General features: G+C 36.5%; 1 protein-coding gene across 3 annotated transcripts in view; it reads left to right on the top strand.

Annotated features, from left to right (window-relative positions):
* The window catches only part of LOC144641794 (uncharacterized), a 29,259-nt gene extending 11,760 nt beyond the window's left edge, over window positions 1-17,499 (top strand). For 2 of the 3 annotated variants that reach the window (XM_078500819.1, XM_078500820.1), the window contains exons 10-21: window positions 2,447-2,513; window positions 3,537-3,596; window positions 3,690-3,718; window positions 3,952-4,033; window positions 4,475-4,534; window positions 10,609-10,670; window positions 11,939-11,969; window positions 12,259-12,290; window positions 13,849-13,885; window positions 14,719-14,747; window positions 15,226-15,274; window positions 17,150-17,499. In XM_078500819.1, coding sequence (XP_078356945.1) covers window positions 2,447-2,513; window positions 3,537-3,596; window positions 3,690-3,718; window positions 3,952-4,033; window positions 4,475-4,534; window positions 10,609-10,670; window positions 11,939-11,969; window positions 12,259-12,290; window positions 13,849-13,885; window positions 14,719-14,747; window positions 15,226-15,274; window positions 17,150-17,218 — 607 coding nt within the window. In that variant the 3' untranslated portion in view covers window positions 17,219-17,499. The remainder of the gene's footprint in view (window positions 1-2,446; window positions 2,514-3,536; window positions 3,597-3,689; window positions 3,719-3,951; window positions 4,034-4,474; window positions 4,535-10,608; window positions 10,671-11,938; window positions 11,970-12,258; window positions 12,291-13,848; window positions 13,886-14,718; window positions 14,748-15,225; window positions 15,275-17,149) is intronic. The other variant, XM_078500821.1, reaches the window with a different exon arrangement.
* The last annotated feature ends 947 nt before the right edge of the window (window positions 17,500-18,446 follow it).

Genomic DNA, 18,446 nt, shown 5'->3' with positions numbered 1-18,446 from the left:
AACCCACATCGCAATCCGTTTCAATCTTCTTCATTTTTGACCATCCGTACCTTCTTTTGTGTTTGCTGTGTTTTTGAAATGTTCTTTTACTGTTTTGAATTGTTATTTTTATATTTGACTGGATTTGATGGCCATTTCCCACGCCTAAGTGTGGCCAAAATCCGTGACACAGTCCCTTTAAGGTTACCGTATTTTCTCGATTAAACGCAGGACCCCGAATAAACGCCGGGTCTCCAAGCTGTATTTATGGGTTAGAGACTGTTGTAAGTGTTTTGTTGACAAATACACGCACGCGCTGGCCGCACAATGAACGAGAAATTTTCAATACTGCACGAGGCGTAGCCGAGTGCAGTATTGAAAATTTCGAGTTCATTGTGAGGCCAGCAAGTGCGTGTATTTGTCAACAAAACACGAACGGACAGACTCTAACCCTTTTAATATACAATCTGAGTACACTGCAAGCGATCATCGACTTAACGAACTTCAAACAATAAGCTTAATGTTTAAAAATAATAAGTGTAGTAGTACATAAGTTTTATTACACGGGATTACATCAATAATATAAAAATCACAAATAAGCCGTACAGAAATAAAGCTTAAAATGGTTCATAAAATCGTTCATCAGCTGCTGTGGTCGTTCATAAATACAGTCAGCGAGAAGCTTGTTCAAAGCGAGTCGATGGCTTTCACAATCAAGCAACTACAAGCAAGTCAATCGCACACAAAAATGTATTTATTGAGCTGCAGTTTACCTTTGAACATGAAAGCGCTTCAAGTTGTTATCCTCTTCGATTTTGTTTGGTATTGGATCGTTGATAATTTGAGGAATACATTTTTCTTCCACTTCTACAAGCCTTGAAGCTGAAGACATTTTCAATAATGCACGATTTTTGTGCATTATTGTCAATACTGCACTGTCGGAGTTTGCTGACGACAGGTAAAGCAAAATCACGTGATCTATTTAAGGTGATTCCACGGAATTGCATTGCGCATCCTTTCTGCGCATAAGTTTTCGCGTCATTTAGCGCGCGCACGAGCGCGCGCGCACACAGAACACTACGAGATTCCCTTCAGGCTAAGCTCGGTAGGGAAATAAATGGTCGTTTTCTCTTGAACGAGCACGGTGACCCCCATTTTTTAATGCATTAATTTAAATGTCAAACTGTTGTCTACAATATATCGCGATTTAAAAAAAAGTTTAAAATTCTACATTGAGATATTTTAATTTTAATGCCGTAAAAAACACGTTTTTAGGTGGTGCCGTTAACGTGCGCACGGAGCAAAATCTTTAATTTCTTTCATTATCTTAATTCCTGTACAATAAGAATAGTTTTTAATATAAGATAAAAGTCCTTTTTGTTGAACTAGACTAGTTCTTTAATGCAAAATGATTTTTTTCTGGAAACAATAGCGATCCCCATTTGGATTACTAGGGTTCCTAATATATATCTCGCGGGTCGTATATTTACTAAAATGCCCATCCATTTTACACAAAAACTAGCGCGGTGACCCCCATTTTTTATTTCATTTTTTTAATGCTCATAACATAATTGTAACCTGGACCAAGTTTCAGAAAATTTTTAATACTCCTTCTATTTCAGTGGAATCACCTTAAACCAATTGCGCGCGTGGATTTTGGACAGTGAACGAAGATTGTATATTAATCAAAAATAAACCCCTTAAACAATAATTTAAGGTTTAACATGCTTTAAAAATAATGTCTAAATATATTGCTGTCAAAAATAATAAATAAAAATCATTTCTGAGAAACAAAGGGCTTGAACAAACTCCTGGAATCAAATAAACGCCGGCTCTATGGGGCCAAGTTTGAAATAAACGCCGGGGGCGTTTAAAAGAGAAAATACGGTACGTTTATTATTTACTTTTGGTGACTTCTATTTAAAAGGAGACCCGTTGCAAAATGCTGCAACTGCGAGTTCAGTCTTTTCGGCACTGCACATCAAACTCAGGAAAGGTCGTTAAACATTCCAGTGTCATTTATTTCTGTTTTAAAGGCTTTGAAAGCTCCATTTTAAAGGCAGTGGAAAGAGAACTTGGTCTATGATTCCAAATACTTCTTTCTCCGTCTAGTTAGTTTAATTGGTAATACGCTCTTCTTCAATTTGGAATGCTTGGTATTATTTTATTCAAATCTATTTTCTTTAACACAATGTTAGAGTGATTTCAGTAAACCCGTGAAATAGTTATTACACTTTTAGATACTATTACACACAAATTCCATTGTTTTCTTTTGTTTTCTTTTGACTATTACGCACAAACTGGTAGATATTGTTTCACGGGTTAAATGAAATCACTCTAAGTGTATAACAAAACGATTATTGGATTCTATTTTTGTGAAGTTTCCCGTGGTTACATAAAACAGGAGTTGAGTTTTTAATTCAGATGGTAGTTTTTACTCATTCAATCACTGCGTTTCTTTACTTAGTTTGACGGGAGAAGTACAAGTTTTGGAAAGACAAAAAGAAGATCTTAAGAACAGAATTAGTGACAAGGTGATTAAGAAATAAATAGCACTCTTACTCCAGACTGATTCGCAAATGCACATGTACCTGCAGCCAACTGGCTTCCATTATCATACACGTTCAAAACATCTCTCTTAAAACACGTCCACCAAGCCTTTTATCAGGCTGTCTCTCGACGATCAAAACAACTGGTACTGGACAGACACAAAAAGAAAATTGACAGACTTTCTCTTCGACACAGAGGAACGATGATCTGGAACTCAATTCCCAGCAGCGTTAAAAACTATGATAATGTCACTTCATTTAAAATTCATTTAAAGCAATTTTCCAAATTTATTATCGAAAAAGAGAGTTCATTGATCACGAATTTTTATTATTAAAATCACTTATATACATTCATTTAACCCAATCTAGTATTTTATCTTTAATCTTTATTTTATTACATGCTTTGTACGTATCAGGTCTCTTTTATTTTTATTAGATGTAAAAAGGATATATTTTAAATTAGTAACGCAGGTCCACATCAGCCTAAGGCTGCCAGATGTTTAACCTGCGAGACTAAATAAAGTATGTATGTATGTATGACAAAGCAATAAGACACAAAACACAAAAAAACTGCAACAACAAAGTTTAGTTTATGAAACCATACTACTTTAAGTACATTTTGCGCCTGACTGCTCGAAGGAAGAATGTTTATTACAGTGCAGCGCTTCTTCATAACGCTCTGTATTGAAATATACATGTATAGTATTAGCCATTCATTCATCATCTGTGAATTAAATTATGCTCAAAAACGGGGGAAAAGTTCTGTTGTTAACAACAAAACTTTTTTCCTGTTTCTATGAATAATTTAATTCACAGATGATGAATGAATGGCTAATACTATACATGTACATTTCAATACAGAGCGTTATGAAGAAGCGCTGCATTGTAATAAACATTCTTCCTTCGAGCAGTCAGGCGCAAAATGTACTTACCATTGGTTTTGATACCTCCGAGTTACAGCTATTAATGTTGTTGACATAACAAAGTAACTGTGAGTTGTTTTACCAGGAACACGAGTTAGCAAACTGCTTGGACAAAATTACTCAGCTGGAGCAAGTTAATCTTCAGGTAAGTTGATGAGAATAAAGGCTTAACAATAGCAACAGTATGCAGATGTGAATGTGTGTATAAATGAAACTCTTTTTTCTTGTTTCCCTTTAGCTTGAGGCTAGTGGAGAAAAGATGGCAAGGTATGGATGCTATTATATGACAGTGACATTAATGACAAAAATAAAAGTCTAATTGGCGTTAATTCACATAAATAGAAATTCAAACTAGAAACGCAATGAACATCGAAAGGGAAATGGGTTGAGGTAACATTTTAAGAGAAGCGAAGCTTTTTATTATTTGTTGTTTGTAAATTGTCTAGTCGACTCAATCAAGACTATGATCTTATTGGTAACGATAATTTTTTTAAATGCAGTGCCAAATTGGATGCCGAGGCTGTGCATCGTGTTCAGATTGAGAAGCTTGAAGAGCAGCACAGATCTGCTGCAGACTCCAAGGTTTGTATACAAGCTGTTCTTTTTACTGTTTTCTCTTCAATGGCAAAGAATGCAAATTCTGGACTGATTTTTTTGCTTTCGTTCCACGCAAACAGCTGTATCTCATTAATTTATACAAAATCCCATGATCACAACAAGAGAAAAATTGAATTCATTGGTGTAAAAAAAAAAAACATTCTTCCATCCTTAGCTACCACTGTAAAACATTTCAATACAGAACGTTATGAAGATGCGCTGCACTGTCATAAGCATGCTTCCTACCAGCAGTCAGGTTCAAAAAGTTTATGAGAAGTACTTACCAGTTACCGTTGGTTTTGATACCTCCGAGTTACAGCCATTAATGTTGTTGACATCATTTATTTTTGACAGTTTTTGTTCACCTATTTAGTTGTAGCGTTGAGACTTTTTCGCTGCTGTGTAACTAGTGAATTGTTTCAACAGGAATTGGAGCTAGCAGAATGCGTTCGGAAAATCGCTCAGCTGGAGCAGGATAAAGTTCAGGTGAGTTGGTTAAAATAATGGCTTAACAGCTTTGAAAAAAGAGGAAATATACCAGCCCCCCAAAACAGCTAATAGTATGTCAGCCAGTTTTAAAATGTTAGCTTAACGAAACACAGGCGGCCCCGGGAGGGGGGGGGGGGGGTCACTGAAAAAAGTTTTATACGGGAAGGTTTCGCCTCAAGGTTCAACCCCTTACCCTTTTATATACCATTTTGATGGAAAAGGTACCCCTTTCATATACCCACACAACATGACATATACTGAAAACAGGAAGTTTTTTTGTCATTTTTATGTAGCGCTTAATAAATTAAGACTATACAGCCATAGGTTGCGTCTGTTCGAAATATTTAATTTAAAGGCCTTTTTAAATATCTAAATGGCAAAATTTCCCACCCTTTCATATACCTAAACTTATGAAATCCCTACCCTTTTATATACCTGAAGCCTGAAAATGGTACCTCTTCCGAGCTTACCCGTATAGGCCATTTTAGGGAGTACCCCCCGGGCAGAACCATCTCTATAAGAACGTTGACTGAGGCTTAGACTTGCCCTAAAATTTAAGAAAATGTATGGGCTTCATGTATCATTCAATTCCAAGCGAGATCACCCGCCCCCCCGGGCAACCCTCGGGCATTTGACCGCTACTGAGGCCCAGATAGTGCGGAATTTGATCGAACAGAAGCCCGGATGGTCAGGCATTTGACCGTTGACAAAATGTGTCATAAACTATAAAACGCAGCGAGCTCAAGCGCATGAAGTTAGTATTTGGTTACGTTAATGTAAAGTACCTAGTTTCAACGTATCTATCTTTTCCTATTACAATTGGCAGATAAAAAGGGCACGAGTGTCCGTTTAGACCAAGTGTTAACGAGAAGGTAACTGGTCGTTAGCAAATCCGTTCGTACTCGTAGGCAAAGGACCGCAATTCAACGAGAAAACCGACTCACAATGACATTTCAGCCCCGACCGGTGGGGCATTTGGCCGTGCAACTGACCGGAAGTGATCTCGCTTGAGTTAACTGATCTGAAATAAGAACATTCTCAGGCTCAGCCAAATTTTACGCGTTCTTATAAAAAAAGAGTGGTAACTGATTATAAAAATCAAAGCTTTTCTGAGACTTCGGTGACCTTCATTAGAACTGATGAAAGTCATATCGATTTATAAGTTCATGACAACATACCCCAATACGTTTGTTTCTTGTGTTTAAATGGTCTTTAATGCTTTGATTTGATTTTGCTTTTTCCATTTCAGTTGCAACACACACTCACACATAGCTACTTACAATGAAATACATAACTGATTTCAAAAACACGAAAGAACTTTTTAAACACATGTTTCGGCATGACTCATGCCATCTTCAGTTTATTGAGAATTTTGAATCTAGGGCTATATATATACCCAAGCTACAAATACAAAAATAGAAGTGTATACAAAGTAAAATTACAATTACAAAAGAAAACGGTAAAGCCTTTACAAAGTAACAGGTACTGTCTGGTACTGTTTGAAACAGTAATTACTCACAGTGTAAGCTTTAGACCCGGTTACTAATAGAACAAAAATAAAATAAAAAGGCGTTGACATGCTGCACTTGAGTGTTTAAAGGTCAAATGCAACGAAATTTGATCAAATTTTATTTAAGACTCATTTTGACTTTAAATGAAAGGAAATACTGTGAATAATCATAATCTGAAGTTTTAAACGATTTGGTTAAAACGTCGCTGAGATATTCGGCGTTAAAGATAGCCCTTTATCTTCGCTTCACAAACGGAACGGTTCGGAAAAGCTTCGGAAAATTATCGGAAATGGATTTTGTGACGTCACATGTGGCGAGCTTCGACGCGCGAAGATGCAGCATAGTGCTGTTGGCTCTACCAGGTCTGCTGCACGTTTTGGCATTTAAAATCCCGATAAAGCTGGATGACCATTCGAAATATCTTCTTAAAGACGAGGAGCGATGCAAGGAATGGTTGAGATCGACGAAAAAGAGAGGATGTTTATGCCAAATGCACGCTGGCCTTGCTCAGCAAAACATAGTATCATCCGACATGTTTTTCTCAGGCTGAAAGCTTCCAGCAGAATCTTGCCCTTTGGTCCTATTTCCAGCCCTAGGAACTTCGAATGAGACCTGGCGCTTCTCCTCTTATTACCAACTTGGAAAGAAAGCCGTTAATCCAGGACTAATGCGAAATCGTTTGCGACGAAATGCAGAATTCGAAGGTAAAGTCGCTAATAAACTTAACCCATTGTCTGGGAACCCCAAAGTTGTACTTTCTTGTATTATATTGAACTTTGATTCAGACACTACTAACTTTCTTAACCTGACCCTAGTCGCTTCATAAACTTCTACCAAAACTATAACTTTACTGTTTGAGTGAAATATTGTGAATCGCGAGGCTGGTATTAAAAATATAATTTTTTTATTACAGGAAGGAACTTTTGCATGAATTTACTATAAAGTTACAAAAAAATGTTTATGTTTCTTTTAACTTAAAAATGATATTCCCTATATTGCTTCGATCGTCTAAAAAGCTAAATCATACATGCAGTCATTGAAGGAAAATAATGCTTTTAATTTACAATATTGTGTACAATGAAACACTCGTTTCATTGTACACTCGTTTTGTTTATATTTGATCATGAAATTATTATGAATGCTAAATATAACAACGAAAATACCCCCGACTAAACATTGTTGGTTCCCAAGAAAAGGTTTATATTTTTCATGTAAACTACATGTATGTGATGAGTTTGTTCACTTGTAAAGGCCAATTTACCTGATTCATTTATTGTTCAGATCTGCATTAACCCCATTTCAGTCCAGTACAATGACTGTTGCATAGCATAGCACTCATTAAGCTGCAAATCAGGCTTCATTGTGGCCAATAAATTGGAATGTGCAACTGAATGGTAATTTAGTTTTAGTTCAAGCTATTTATGAGAAATCTAAGGCATAAACTCGACCAGATCAGCTAACTTTTTTTGTCTAGCACTTTTGTCATGATTGCGAACTACTGGCTCAGGAGAATCTACAACCAGATTGTAGGTGTGTCATGACAATTTATTTCTGAAATTAACTCTTCATAATTTTGTCTGCCCCAAATCTGTTGACCTTTTACAAATTCCTCAGTAACAGCTTTAGGCATACTCCCTTTCAAAATTTATATGGGTATTTTAGGTGCCCAAGACCCCCTCCCCACTTGCTGGGGGTACTTCCATACTCCCATAGACTTTCCAAAAGTTGTTCGCTTCTCGTTTCCGGTTTGGTGGTAGTAGACCCCGGTGCGAACCGGGTGCGGAGCTCTTGCACTCCACTCTCGAGCTCTCGGGCTTAGCGCTCTGTGAGCTCGACTTGAAAGCAAGCCTTATACTCCCATATATGAGCTTGATAGGAAAATGCATACATGTGTGCTGCTGTGTTTTTTTCAAGCAGATGAGTTTAAGATGGTATAGTGATACAATAGTTTGGGGTAGGGTAGGGATTTTCAGTGTATAGGCTAGCATACTATGATAGCATACAGCAAAATAAGCTGAAAATGGTCTGGGATAGGGTACGGTTACAGAGTCCCAGCAGCACACCCCTACTCAAAAATATAAAGAGTACTCCCCCCCCCCCTTTCCTCGAGGCGAAACTATTGCCTATTTTGAAATTGGATATTTTTAAGTTTATCAATTTCTTTGTAAACTTGGAAATAGTTTTTTGAAGCACCTACTGTTTGTATTCATGCTGTTTGTATTCATCCCTTGGTCTGAGATAAGGTGATATTAAAATTACAAGCAGTGCATGCAGAGGCTATAATGTCTCCTTTGGGGGTCTTGGAAAATCACTGCACTTAGTTTGATTGTCATCCAGCTGCTTCTCATTTAGCTTGTTTTTGAGCTATAAGCACTTAAAGTGAAAATGAAGGGTAATTTTTGACAGATTTTACTGTTGCTATGGTTACCAGTGACAAACTAAAAATGACCACAACTTGTTCGGCAATGATGGTACATTCGTTTGATAAAATAATTGCAGCATTAACTGACAAATAATTAGTACTGACCCATCATAGTAATAGCCGGGAAAGTACTGGAAACTGTTATCAGCTTCTTACACATGTACATGCATTCAGTGAACTTTCTGCATCCATTTTTTAACATTGTCTTTCGACATTGCCTTAAAATGTGCTGTTTTAAGTGACCGATACTGGTGTTTGTTTCATGCAAATGAGCGCACAAAATCGGAAGGTCATGCTAGTAGGCTGTGATTGCTTGATTTGAATCTGTGTTGTTTGTACATGTTTACCATGTCCAAAGATGGATGTTGACAAAGGGGCTATGCATTGATGTCCGACCCCATCCAACCATAACAAAAGAACATAGAATTACCCGTTATTAGTACTAATAAATGTACAAAACAAAGAAGCTGACATAAAATGACAAAATGCATGAACAACTTTATATAAAAAAATAAATAAATACTGAACCTTTATTTAGACATGGAGAGGATTAAAGCTAGAAGCTTGTGGGGCAGTGTATTCCTAATCGAAATGGAATTTGGAAGTGTTGATTTTTGTGGAGGGGAAAAACTGGAGAACCCAGAGAAGAACCCTCAGAGCAAGGCCGAGAACAAACAACAAACTCGACCCACATATGATGCCACATCAGGGAGTCGAACTCGGGCCAATTGGTGGGAGGCAAGGAGGACTCTCACCACTGCGCCATCCCTGCTTCCTAGCATATTTTATAATAATGCAGCATTGACAAAATCTCATGATTGTACATACAAGGATGTGTAAGCAATGACATTGAAACACAAAACTAGGTGTAAATTGTTCCCTGCTATATGTCCCAGTGTCAGGTCCTGTGCCAGCACACAAGTTAGATCTTATAACCTGGGTCTTAAGAAAATTATGCAAGTTGCCATAAATAACTGTTGAAATTGTTATCTTCAACCTTCACCCCATCTACTTAAGATAATTCCCTTTTCAGAGAATTATCAGTAAAATCAACTGAAAAATATAAGGGCCAGATTTACATATATGAATAAGTTAAAGGATAAAATAATCACCTAGGTTAATAATTCGGCAAATAAAGAAAAATAAGTAAAATATTAATACCAGGCATAATTCTGATTGAAGCTAAAAGGCCACACAGTCACGGTATTTAATGTCATTCTTTAAAAATAAGTTATTTGGCTGAGGGGAATGAGTTTAAATCTTCTTAAGGTTTTATTGATTCTTCAAGCTGTGTTATTTTAGACACACTCAGCTCGGGCAAATTGCCACAAACAGTGTACAAATAATTCCACATTGCAATCCTTTTGAACAAAAGCAAGACAGTACTTCAACTTAAGATTAAACTATTTATTTATTTAAAATTCTTTGAAAGCCGTTTCCATTATATTTTTTAGGCTCACCAATATATCTGGCCATATTCCTTCATTGTTGGTGCATGTAGATGTTGCCGGATTTTAACGCCATCTTGTTCACTCGCGGAGTCGGAATTAATCACTCGAGAAATCGATTTATTCCTTGCCAGATGCCGTTAGTTCGAACTTATATGGCTGTATTTAGACTTTTCGAAGGCTTGAATCAAAGTCTTCATCGGTTTCAACTAACGGCTGTTCCAGAAACTCTGGAAATCCATCGAACAAACCCAAGGATTTGCAAGGATCGCTCAAAACACGTGAAAACTTGCTCGCCACACCTGACGTCACAAATACTTCTATTCGATTCCATTCCACGCGCGGCCATTTTTGGTTCGTTTTCGTGAAGTCTTCGGAAATCGTCGGATTTTCATCTCCTAAGCGCCACAATCAGCCACAATTTGCACAAAAACAATTTCTGAGAGTTTATTATCATTAGTACCTTCATAAACGACAGGTTTGCGGACAAAAGAAAAAATTTCCAATTTCGTTGCATTTGACCTTTAAATTACTTACTTGGCAAGGTTTGTGCTGTTTAATATAGTGATGGGTAGTAACTCATTTGCACTGCAGTCAGATTACAAAAGAAATTGAATTCTTTGTTGTGTTGTTACATCTTGAATATTAAATTATATGCCAGGTTTTCAGAATACCGTTTGCACTCTACAGGAAAAATCTCGAACAGAAGAGTTGACACAAAACCAACAGCAACTACAAGACCAGTGCCAAAGGTAGGGTTTGTAATTTCTTCGATTCTAGCAGTGAAAAACAACTCAACTCATGAAAGCCTTTATTATGAACATCTAAAGAAAGATATAGCCTTAATTTGCGGATACAAATCAAATGACAGCTATTTATATCGAGTTTTTGAAGAAAGCGCGCGGAAAAAACTTGAAAAGTTTATCCTCAACTTTTCAAATTGCAAGCCAACTCCATCCTAGCCATCCGCAGCCACACGCTTGTTAACAGTTTCAGTGATCTAATAGAGCAGTTGTTTCGTTTGGAAAGAGGCGCTATCTTTTTGATGTCACAATTTTTGTATAAGGCTTTAAATGGATACTTGAATGTGGATGTATTTCCGTTTCTGAACTTTTATTCTCAAGATGATGCGCATAGGTTTAGACATGTTGATGACTACTCCTTGAAGACAAATTTTGCCAGAACGGCTAATTTTAAATACACTTATTTTAATAGAATTGTTGAGGTGTGGAATGCGGTACCCTTAGATATTAGATTATCTCCTAGTTGAGCAGTTTTTAAGGCGGGAATGAAGAAGCTTTTAAATGAGGAATGAATATTTGATTTTTAAAATATTTTTTCTCTCTCTCTTTTTCTTGATTGTTATTACATGTTTACTTATTTCGATTAGCTACATGGTGTCGTCTCGCAGAATGTTCCACTCTTTCACAGATTATCGTTATGGCTTCGCTTGTTTGTGTATACATTTTAGACTTAGATTTTTTATTGCAATTAAATTGTAATAAAAAATAAAACAAAGACACAAATATATAGTCTCTTGAGCAATGAACAGCAACTACTGGCGGAAGAGGAAAAATGTCTAAGTTTTATTTACACATTGTTTTTTGTCTTGTGAGGGTTTATTTGCACATTTTAAAATATATATTTGTGTCGTAAGAAACCTTAAAAGAATGTTTTTATAGCTCAAGAGACTGCAGTCTCTCGAGCAATAAACACCAACAACCGGCGGCGAGTCTGGAACAGACTAGGTAACTAACTACAAACGGTATAAATGAGTACGTATTTTACATCGAGACGCTTCAGATTGATCATGCACATGATTGTTTCTTAAAAAACAGTTCTAGGTTCGTGGTCACTTAAGCTATTTTGTGCTTACTAGGCAATGATATTGCGACAGAAGGTTTCCGAACGCTCTTTAAATTTAATTATAGGTGTTTTTTTCATAAAACTAGGGGTGAATGTTTGTTGAATGAGGTTTTGCTCCTATTTTTTATACAACTTATGATAATATTTTTCTCAGGCAATTAGAAGAAGCACGTATGGAAGCAATGGTAAGTAATGAAGTCCCAGGATTATGTTTGTTACAGTACTAGGGGTAACCACGGCTCAGAAAGTAGGGGCCTTGATAGACTAAACAGTTGTCTTGTGAGGGTTTATTTACAGCGGAGTTTTTTCTGAAGTATCAGAAGTATGAAAAAACATGCAATTTCAATACATTTTTTGTTCAACCGGTATAGACGCGTAACAAAAATACATCACGCGCGTTCTTAACTTTGCTTATGAGTATTTCAAATTATAACTATAATTTCGTTACTAATTGATTTACTTTCTTTTTTGCAGAAACATACTGCCAAGATCCAGGAGCTCGAGACGTTAGTAAATCATTTGCTAAGTTTTATGCTTCATTTTAAGAATAATCATTTGAATGGATAGCCCAGTGAACTGTTGTTATGACTGAAACTCTTGTTGAAGGTCAAATAAATAGAAATTTCGATTTTTGTTATTTTTTGCCCATGTGTTTATTAAGGGCCAAATAAACATATCCAAGTTGAAAAATTCTTTTTTTAGGCCTTCATAGTCGTAGAGTGCTCGGAAAAATTCTCGGAAAATTCTCGGAAATAAAAACTTGTGACGTCATAATTGGTGTTTTTGAAGACGCCCGCAGGCCGATTCTGCAGACCGCACCTTGAAATCTAAATAAATGTGTTTAGTGACATTTCAAACAGTTATTTCGTTCTGTTCGGCCGTTTTTCAGTTGAATGATTGTTGGTTGTTGTTCAGTTTGTTTTGGTGACTTCATTCAAGAAAGAGAAAAATTTTCAATAGAAGATCTGTTACCAAATGCCTATTACATGTTAGTAGAAACTCAGCCGTGTTCTTGGAAATCCGCGAATCTGATTGGTTCTCCACTGTTTTCTTTCGCCGATAGAAAACAGTCCCGCCGCTCTTGCGGTAAATTCTTGTTTTTGTCTTTGTGCACTTGTAGGTTTTGGACTGCATCCTTTAGAGTTTCTCTAAAGTATCGCCCTCGTTTTCTTGGCTTGTCAACTCGGCTGCGCCTCGTTGACTATTTGCTCATAGAACTCGGCTCGTAGTCTAATTGTTAATAAGATGTACATTTTACATAATGGTTTTATCCGTGAGATGACAGGCTTGTGTGTGCAGAGCTTGCCACCATACATCAATATTCTCAATTTGTTATCCAACTCTGTTTCGTGGAGTACAAATAAGGCGTGAAACGAGTAGAAATGTTCCAATTTATATGTCTTCGTCTTATTCCCCGATCGCAAAAAAGATTTAAAACGTGGCATGAAAGCGTTTCGTGGAAAGAAACCGATGGATAATAAGTCTAGATCTCTTATTAGACATTTTATTATATAGTAGTATCGCTCCACATTTATACTTGTTGTTCGAATTTTGACTCACCCTACAGGCTCGCCAAATTACCCTATGCCTTGTGAAAATATATCGCGATATTACACACTAAAATATTTAGTAAGAAATATGTATATTGCAGCTTGTTTTCGCGGGATTGGCGACTTTTCCCCGCGAACATTTATTTTAATATTTTTATTGCACTCGCACCTTGTCTCATATTTTAACACTACCCCATACACATTTGCGCATTTGCAGCGATGGGCCTTTTCCTTTGTAGATCACTTCATTAGAATTAGAATCAGAATCAGAATCAGAATCAGAAGTGGAATAAAAATTGTTCATTAAAATGTACTTTTTGGTCAAATCGCGAAAATTAAGTCCCGCGAAATATGCCAGTTCTATTTTTTCGCGAAATCAAGTTCCCGCGAAAATAAGTAATAATAAGGTAAACAAATTTTCATAAAGAGAAACATACATATACACTATACTATTTAATTATATAAAAAACGTTTTCTTACGAATGCATTAATATTATTGTTATTACTATTTCAGCCAACATGCAAGTGAATTTACACGCTATAGGCTCGAGGTAAACATTTATTTCAATTAAAAATCATTGCTATGATGCAATATGTATGTCCGATGTTTCATGATATATTGTGTTAACTTGTCATTTGACCATATTAGGAAAATATGTCCTTATTGAAAATGGGATACCGTGCAACATTGCAGTAATCTGCTTTGATTGTGATTCATGTCTGCATGGGAAAAGACATTTATATTTATGTCTGCATGGGAAAAGACACTTATATTCATGTCTGCATGGGAAAAGACACTTATATTCATGTCTGCATGGGAAAAGACACTTATATTCATGTCTACATGGGAAAAGACACTTATATTCATGTCTGCATGGGAAAAGACACTTATATTCATGTCTGCATGGGAAAAGACACTTATATTCATGTCTGCATGGGAAAAGACACTTATATTCATGTCTGCATGGGAAAAGACACTTATATTCATGTCTGCATGGGAAAAGACACTTATCAGTCATAAACGAAATTGGTCCTAAAATACCTAAAAAGTACGTAAAGCTTTCGAAAGAGAGTTTTCAACGCTTATTGGCTCGGGATTGTAGAGGGAATATGTCGCCCTCAGTGTACGCTTGGTGTACACTCGGTATACGCTCGTAATACGCTCTACGCGGTCCGCACCAAAACAAATGATCTATCTTCTTCAAGTACCGCCCTAGCTTTAGATTAGCAAGAAATTTGTAGGAGTTACCTTCCCGGGGTTACCTTTTTGTATTTTGTCTACAGTTATGGTGACTTTGCGGGATATGCAATCATACAATTTTGATATTAATTTATTTTTTTACATGTATTCATTATTAATTTTACTCCTTGCCATTTCTTTCAGGCCAAAATAAAGTTAAATGAACAAGAGAAGTAAGTTTTTGATAAGTAACAAAATAATCGTAACTTTTAAATATTGAGTCATTTACAATCTCAAGACTCATTGCGCCACTTAACAAACTCAAGACTCGTTGTGTTACTTGATAAACTCAAGACTTGTTGATTTACTTAACAAACTCAAGACTCGTTGTGTCACTTGATAAACTCAAGACTTGTTGTGTTACTTGATAAACTCAAGACTTGTTGTGTCACTTGATAAACTCAAGACTTGTTGATTTACATAACAAACTCAAGACTCGTTGTGTCACTTGATAAACTCAAGACTTGTTGAGTTACTTAACAAACTCAAGATTCGTTGTGTCACTTAACAAACTCAAGACGCATTATGTTGCTCGACAAACTCAAGAATCGTTGCGTCACCTTAACAAACTCCTGTTGATTTGATTGGTTGGACAGTGTTAGGTATTTGTTACAACTGGCTTATCATTTTTGTTCCTTATTTTAATCGCAGTAAAATTGAAGAACTTCGCAAGCAATGCGCTGACTTGCTAGCAAAGAAAGTGAGTATGACCGGATATATTGATAATAACTGCAGTTAAAACTGGCCAAGCATTCCTACAAGCAACCAGCTCATTTCAATTTAATATTTGTTTTTTAATGCTTTTGTTTAATAACGGTAAGTGATGTGGCTATAACATCTCACACTAGTATGTGTGAGGAGGATAGGGAGTTACATCCCACTCGGGGAAAATTTCAGAAATTTTATGGACTATATTGTGGCATAATCTGTCTGTAAACAGGCTAATTGTGGCAGAGTTTCTTTCATGCAATGCTCGAACAGATATAAAATAACCTGTATATTAAAAAAAAAATCCCGAAATGTTAAACTCACAAGTGGGATGTGGTTGAATGTAAATCTTTTGTTTCGTTGTGTTATATAACAAAACACTTAATGGCTGATGACTCGAGGAACCTGTTCACTTAAGTTTGTCTCTAATCTCAATGTTTCCGAAATTAATGAATTAAATCCAAAATTGTCATTCTAGTTGATCAAGTGCCGTTACAATTACTCGCCCCAGGCGGAGTGAATCTTGGCAACAATTCATTGAGACAAAGTCGATAGGAATATTCACCAAGATTCACTTAGCCTGAGGCAAATAATTGCTTAAGTACGGTTTTCAGAAATGAAATAAATATTAACAACTGCAAAACTGACAAAAGAAAACACGGATCGACCGGCACGGAAACAAGAAACGCACTGAAGTGGTCGCTTGCATCCGTGTAAACCATTGCAATTCAAAGTTATATTTAAACATTTCCGTAAAAACAACATAACGAAAAGACAATCAACTGAAACCTTTGTTTAATAGTTAGTAACTTTTGAGCAACCCTTTTGAAACGAGTAGTCCCGGTCTAACGGGAAATGGACAATCGATCTGCCACTGAGTGCGGTCTATAAGACCACCGTGTTAACGATTAATTCTAATGTCTTGGACACCATTTCTTGGTAATATTTTCGATGCAACTTCTTGATTATCAATTTTAAAATTTCGAACGTTTCGAATATCCCAGACGTGGAGATGGCGTTGCTCTCGCGGGATGATTATATCGCCATAAGCCGAGTTTTTCGACCAAGGGACGGACCATTATTTTTTTGGAGGGTGGAGGGTCTGAAAAATATTGAAAAACAATTGTTTGCAGGGCCTAGAAAGATAAAATGAATTGTTTGCAACACGATACGTATAACCAAACATAGGTGGAATTTCGAACAAAGATGTTTGCAGAGGTGCATAAACTAAAACATAAGTTTGCAGAGGAAAATTTTTCATACCCTCTCCCCCCTCCAGTATGCTCCAATTCTTATGTGCACTTCTGCATTACTTCTAAAACGTTACAATTGCCCGTGAATCCCGAATAACCGTCCACTAGTTTTTTAAAGTAGTCCACGGTACCTAGTAATTCTATAAATATGGTTAGAATATTATCACGTATGGGAACATTATCAAGGCCAGGGGGGAGAAACTTCCTTTGTTACACGACTCAAAAATGTGGCATAGCAGTACCGGGCAACCGAGTGTACGCAGTAGCCATCAAGTGGTTGCTAAGGGCATAGAAAATTGCTTGACAAAAATCTTTGTTTAGTCTATACCGCATGTTTTGGTCTCGACCTTGCAAAAATACTATTCGCATTTCACCATTCACACGCATGGAGGTATTGGGGCTTATACATGTAAGATATGATCCAATAAGCAAGTCCAACAATTGCACTAAGGCGGCTCTTATTCAAACCTCTTGAGTAGAAAACAACTAAAGACCTACCAACACACCCCTTCTCCCCCCTTCTTGCTAAACACATCACCCGCACTTTGGATCGCTCAACTACTCCCATTCAATCGAGTTTTCATGTATTAATACTTAATCCATTTCTTCGTCAGCAGAAGCCCAAAAATAGTCTGTTAAGGCGCCTAATCAGCCCTCTCAGACGTCTCTTCAAAAGAAACTAATAATTTACAAACTGAACGATTATTTTTTTTTTTGCCTAATGATGTTTAAACTGTATGTTCCTTTATTCCTTTTACTTTTCAAAATAATTATTTTTTCTTAAAAACGATTCTACTGGTGTAACTTCTTTAATTCCTCTTATTTTTCAAGATATATTTATTTCGTTCCTCAGAATGTAACTGATGTAACTGTAAGTTTTTTTGTTATTTTTCGAAAGAATTAATTCCTTGCTTTAAAAGATATATTATACTTTTATTAACTGACTTTTAAGTTTCAGGGTGAAAATCAGCGTATATTTACAATTATTAACTGACTGAAGTGTAAATCAGTGTTAAGATTTCTTTGTCAAATAATCAATATTTTTTGTTTGACCTTTAACTACCTTTTCAATTTAAGTCTTTTTTTTCAACTATTTTATGAAGTGTGAATTAGTCTAACTGTTTTAATCAAAGATTTCTGTTTGACTGTTAATTTTTTCAATTCAATTTTTTTATTTCAATTATTTTATGAAGTGTGAATTAGTCAGTAAGTGTTCAAATATTTTTGTCGAAATATCAAAATTCCGTAATTGAATGAAGTTTTTTCTTTCTTTCTGTTTTGTGATTTTTGTCTCACCCTATCAATTTTGGAAATCTTTCTTGATGAGAATTCTCTTAGTTTATAAGCAATGGCTCCTCTTAGAAGTAAGTTGTTTCTTTTGGATAGTGTTTTAGAGGGAGATTTTTCAAGTTTAATTGGATTAAGTTGACTTAGGCCAATTAAGACCAGCTCTACAAAATAACAAGCTGCCCCACTGTGCTAGCCTGACAAATCAAACATCTTTCTATGGACACCAGTTTCCAGTCAGAAGCCGCAAGATACGGCCAGCCATTCTGATGACGTGTAATGATGAGATCTACATAGCGTCCCTGGTTGGTTGTATGAAATTAACAACCAATCAGGTGGAAACTGGTGCCTACTTTCCTCAGGCAACAATTTTACCATCTCTACTCCACCACTAAACAATTAAGACCATTGCAAGTTAGTTTGACCACCACGATCGACTGGATGCCTCAACCGCACCCAACTACCCTGCCTCCACAAATAACATGCTACTGACCAGACTATCTCGACCAACACGACCGACCTAGCTGCGTCGACCAACACAGTCAACTAATGAGAGACTGTCTCAACCAACACAGCTGATGAGACTGCCATAACCTGAACAACAAGCGAGACTGCTCCTATCAA

This window comes from Oculina patagonica, chromosome 2, assembly GCF_052425735.1.
Source record: "Oculina patagonica isolate OP01 chromosome 2, crgOcupat, whole genome shotgun sequence".
NCBI lineage: Eukaryota > Metazoa > Cnidaria > Anthozoa > Scleractinia > Oculinidae > Oculina > Oculina patagonica.
The sequence above is the reverse complement of the archived record's forward strand: the minus strand, read 5'-3'. Positions and strand labels throughout refer to the sequence as shown.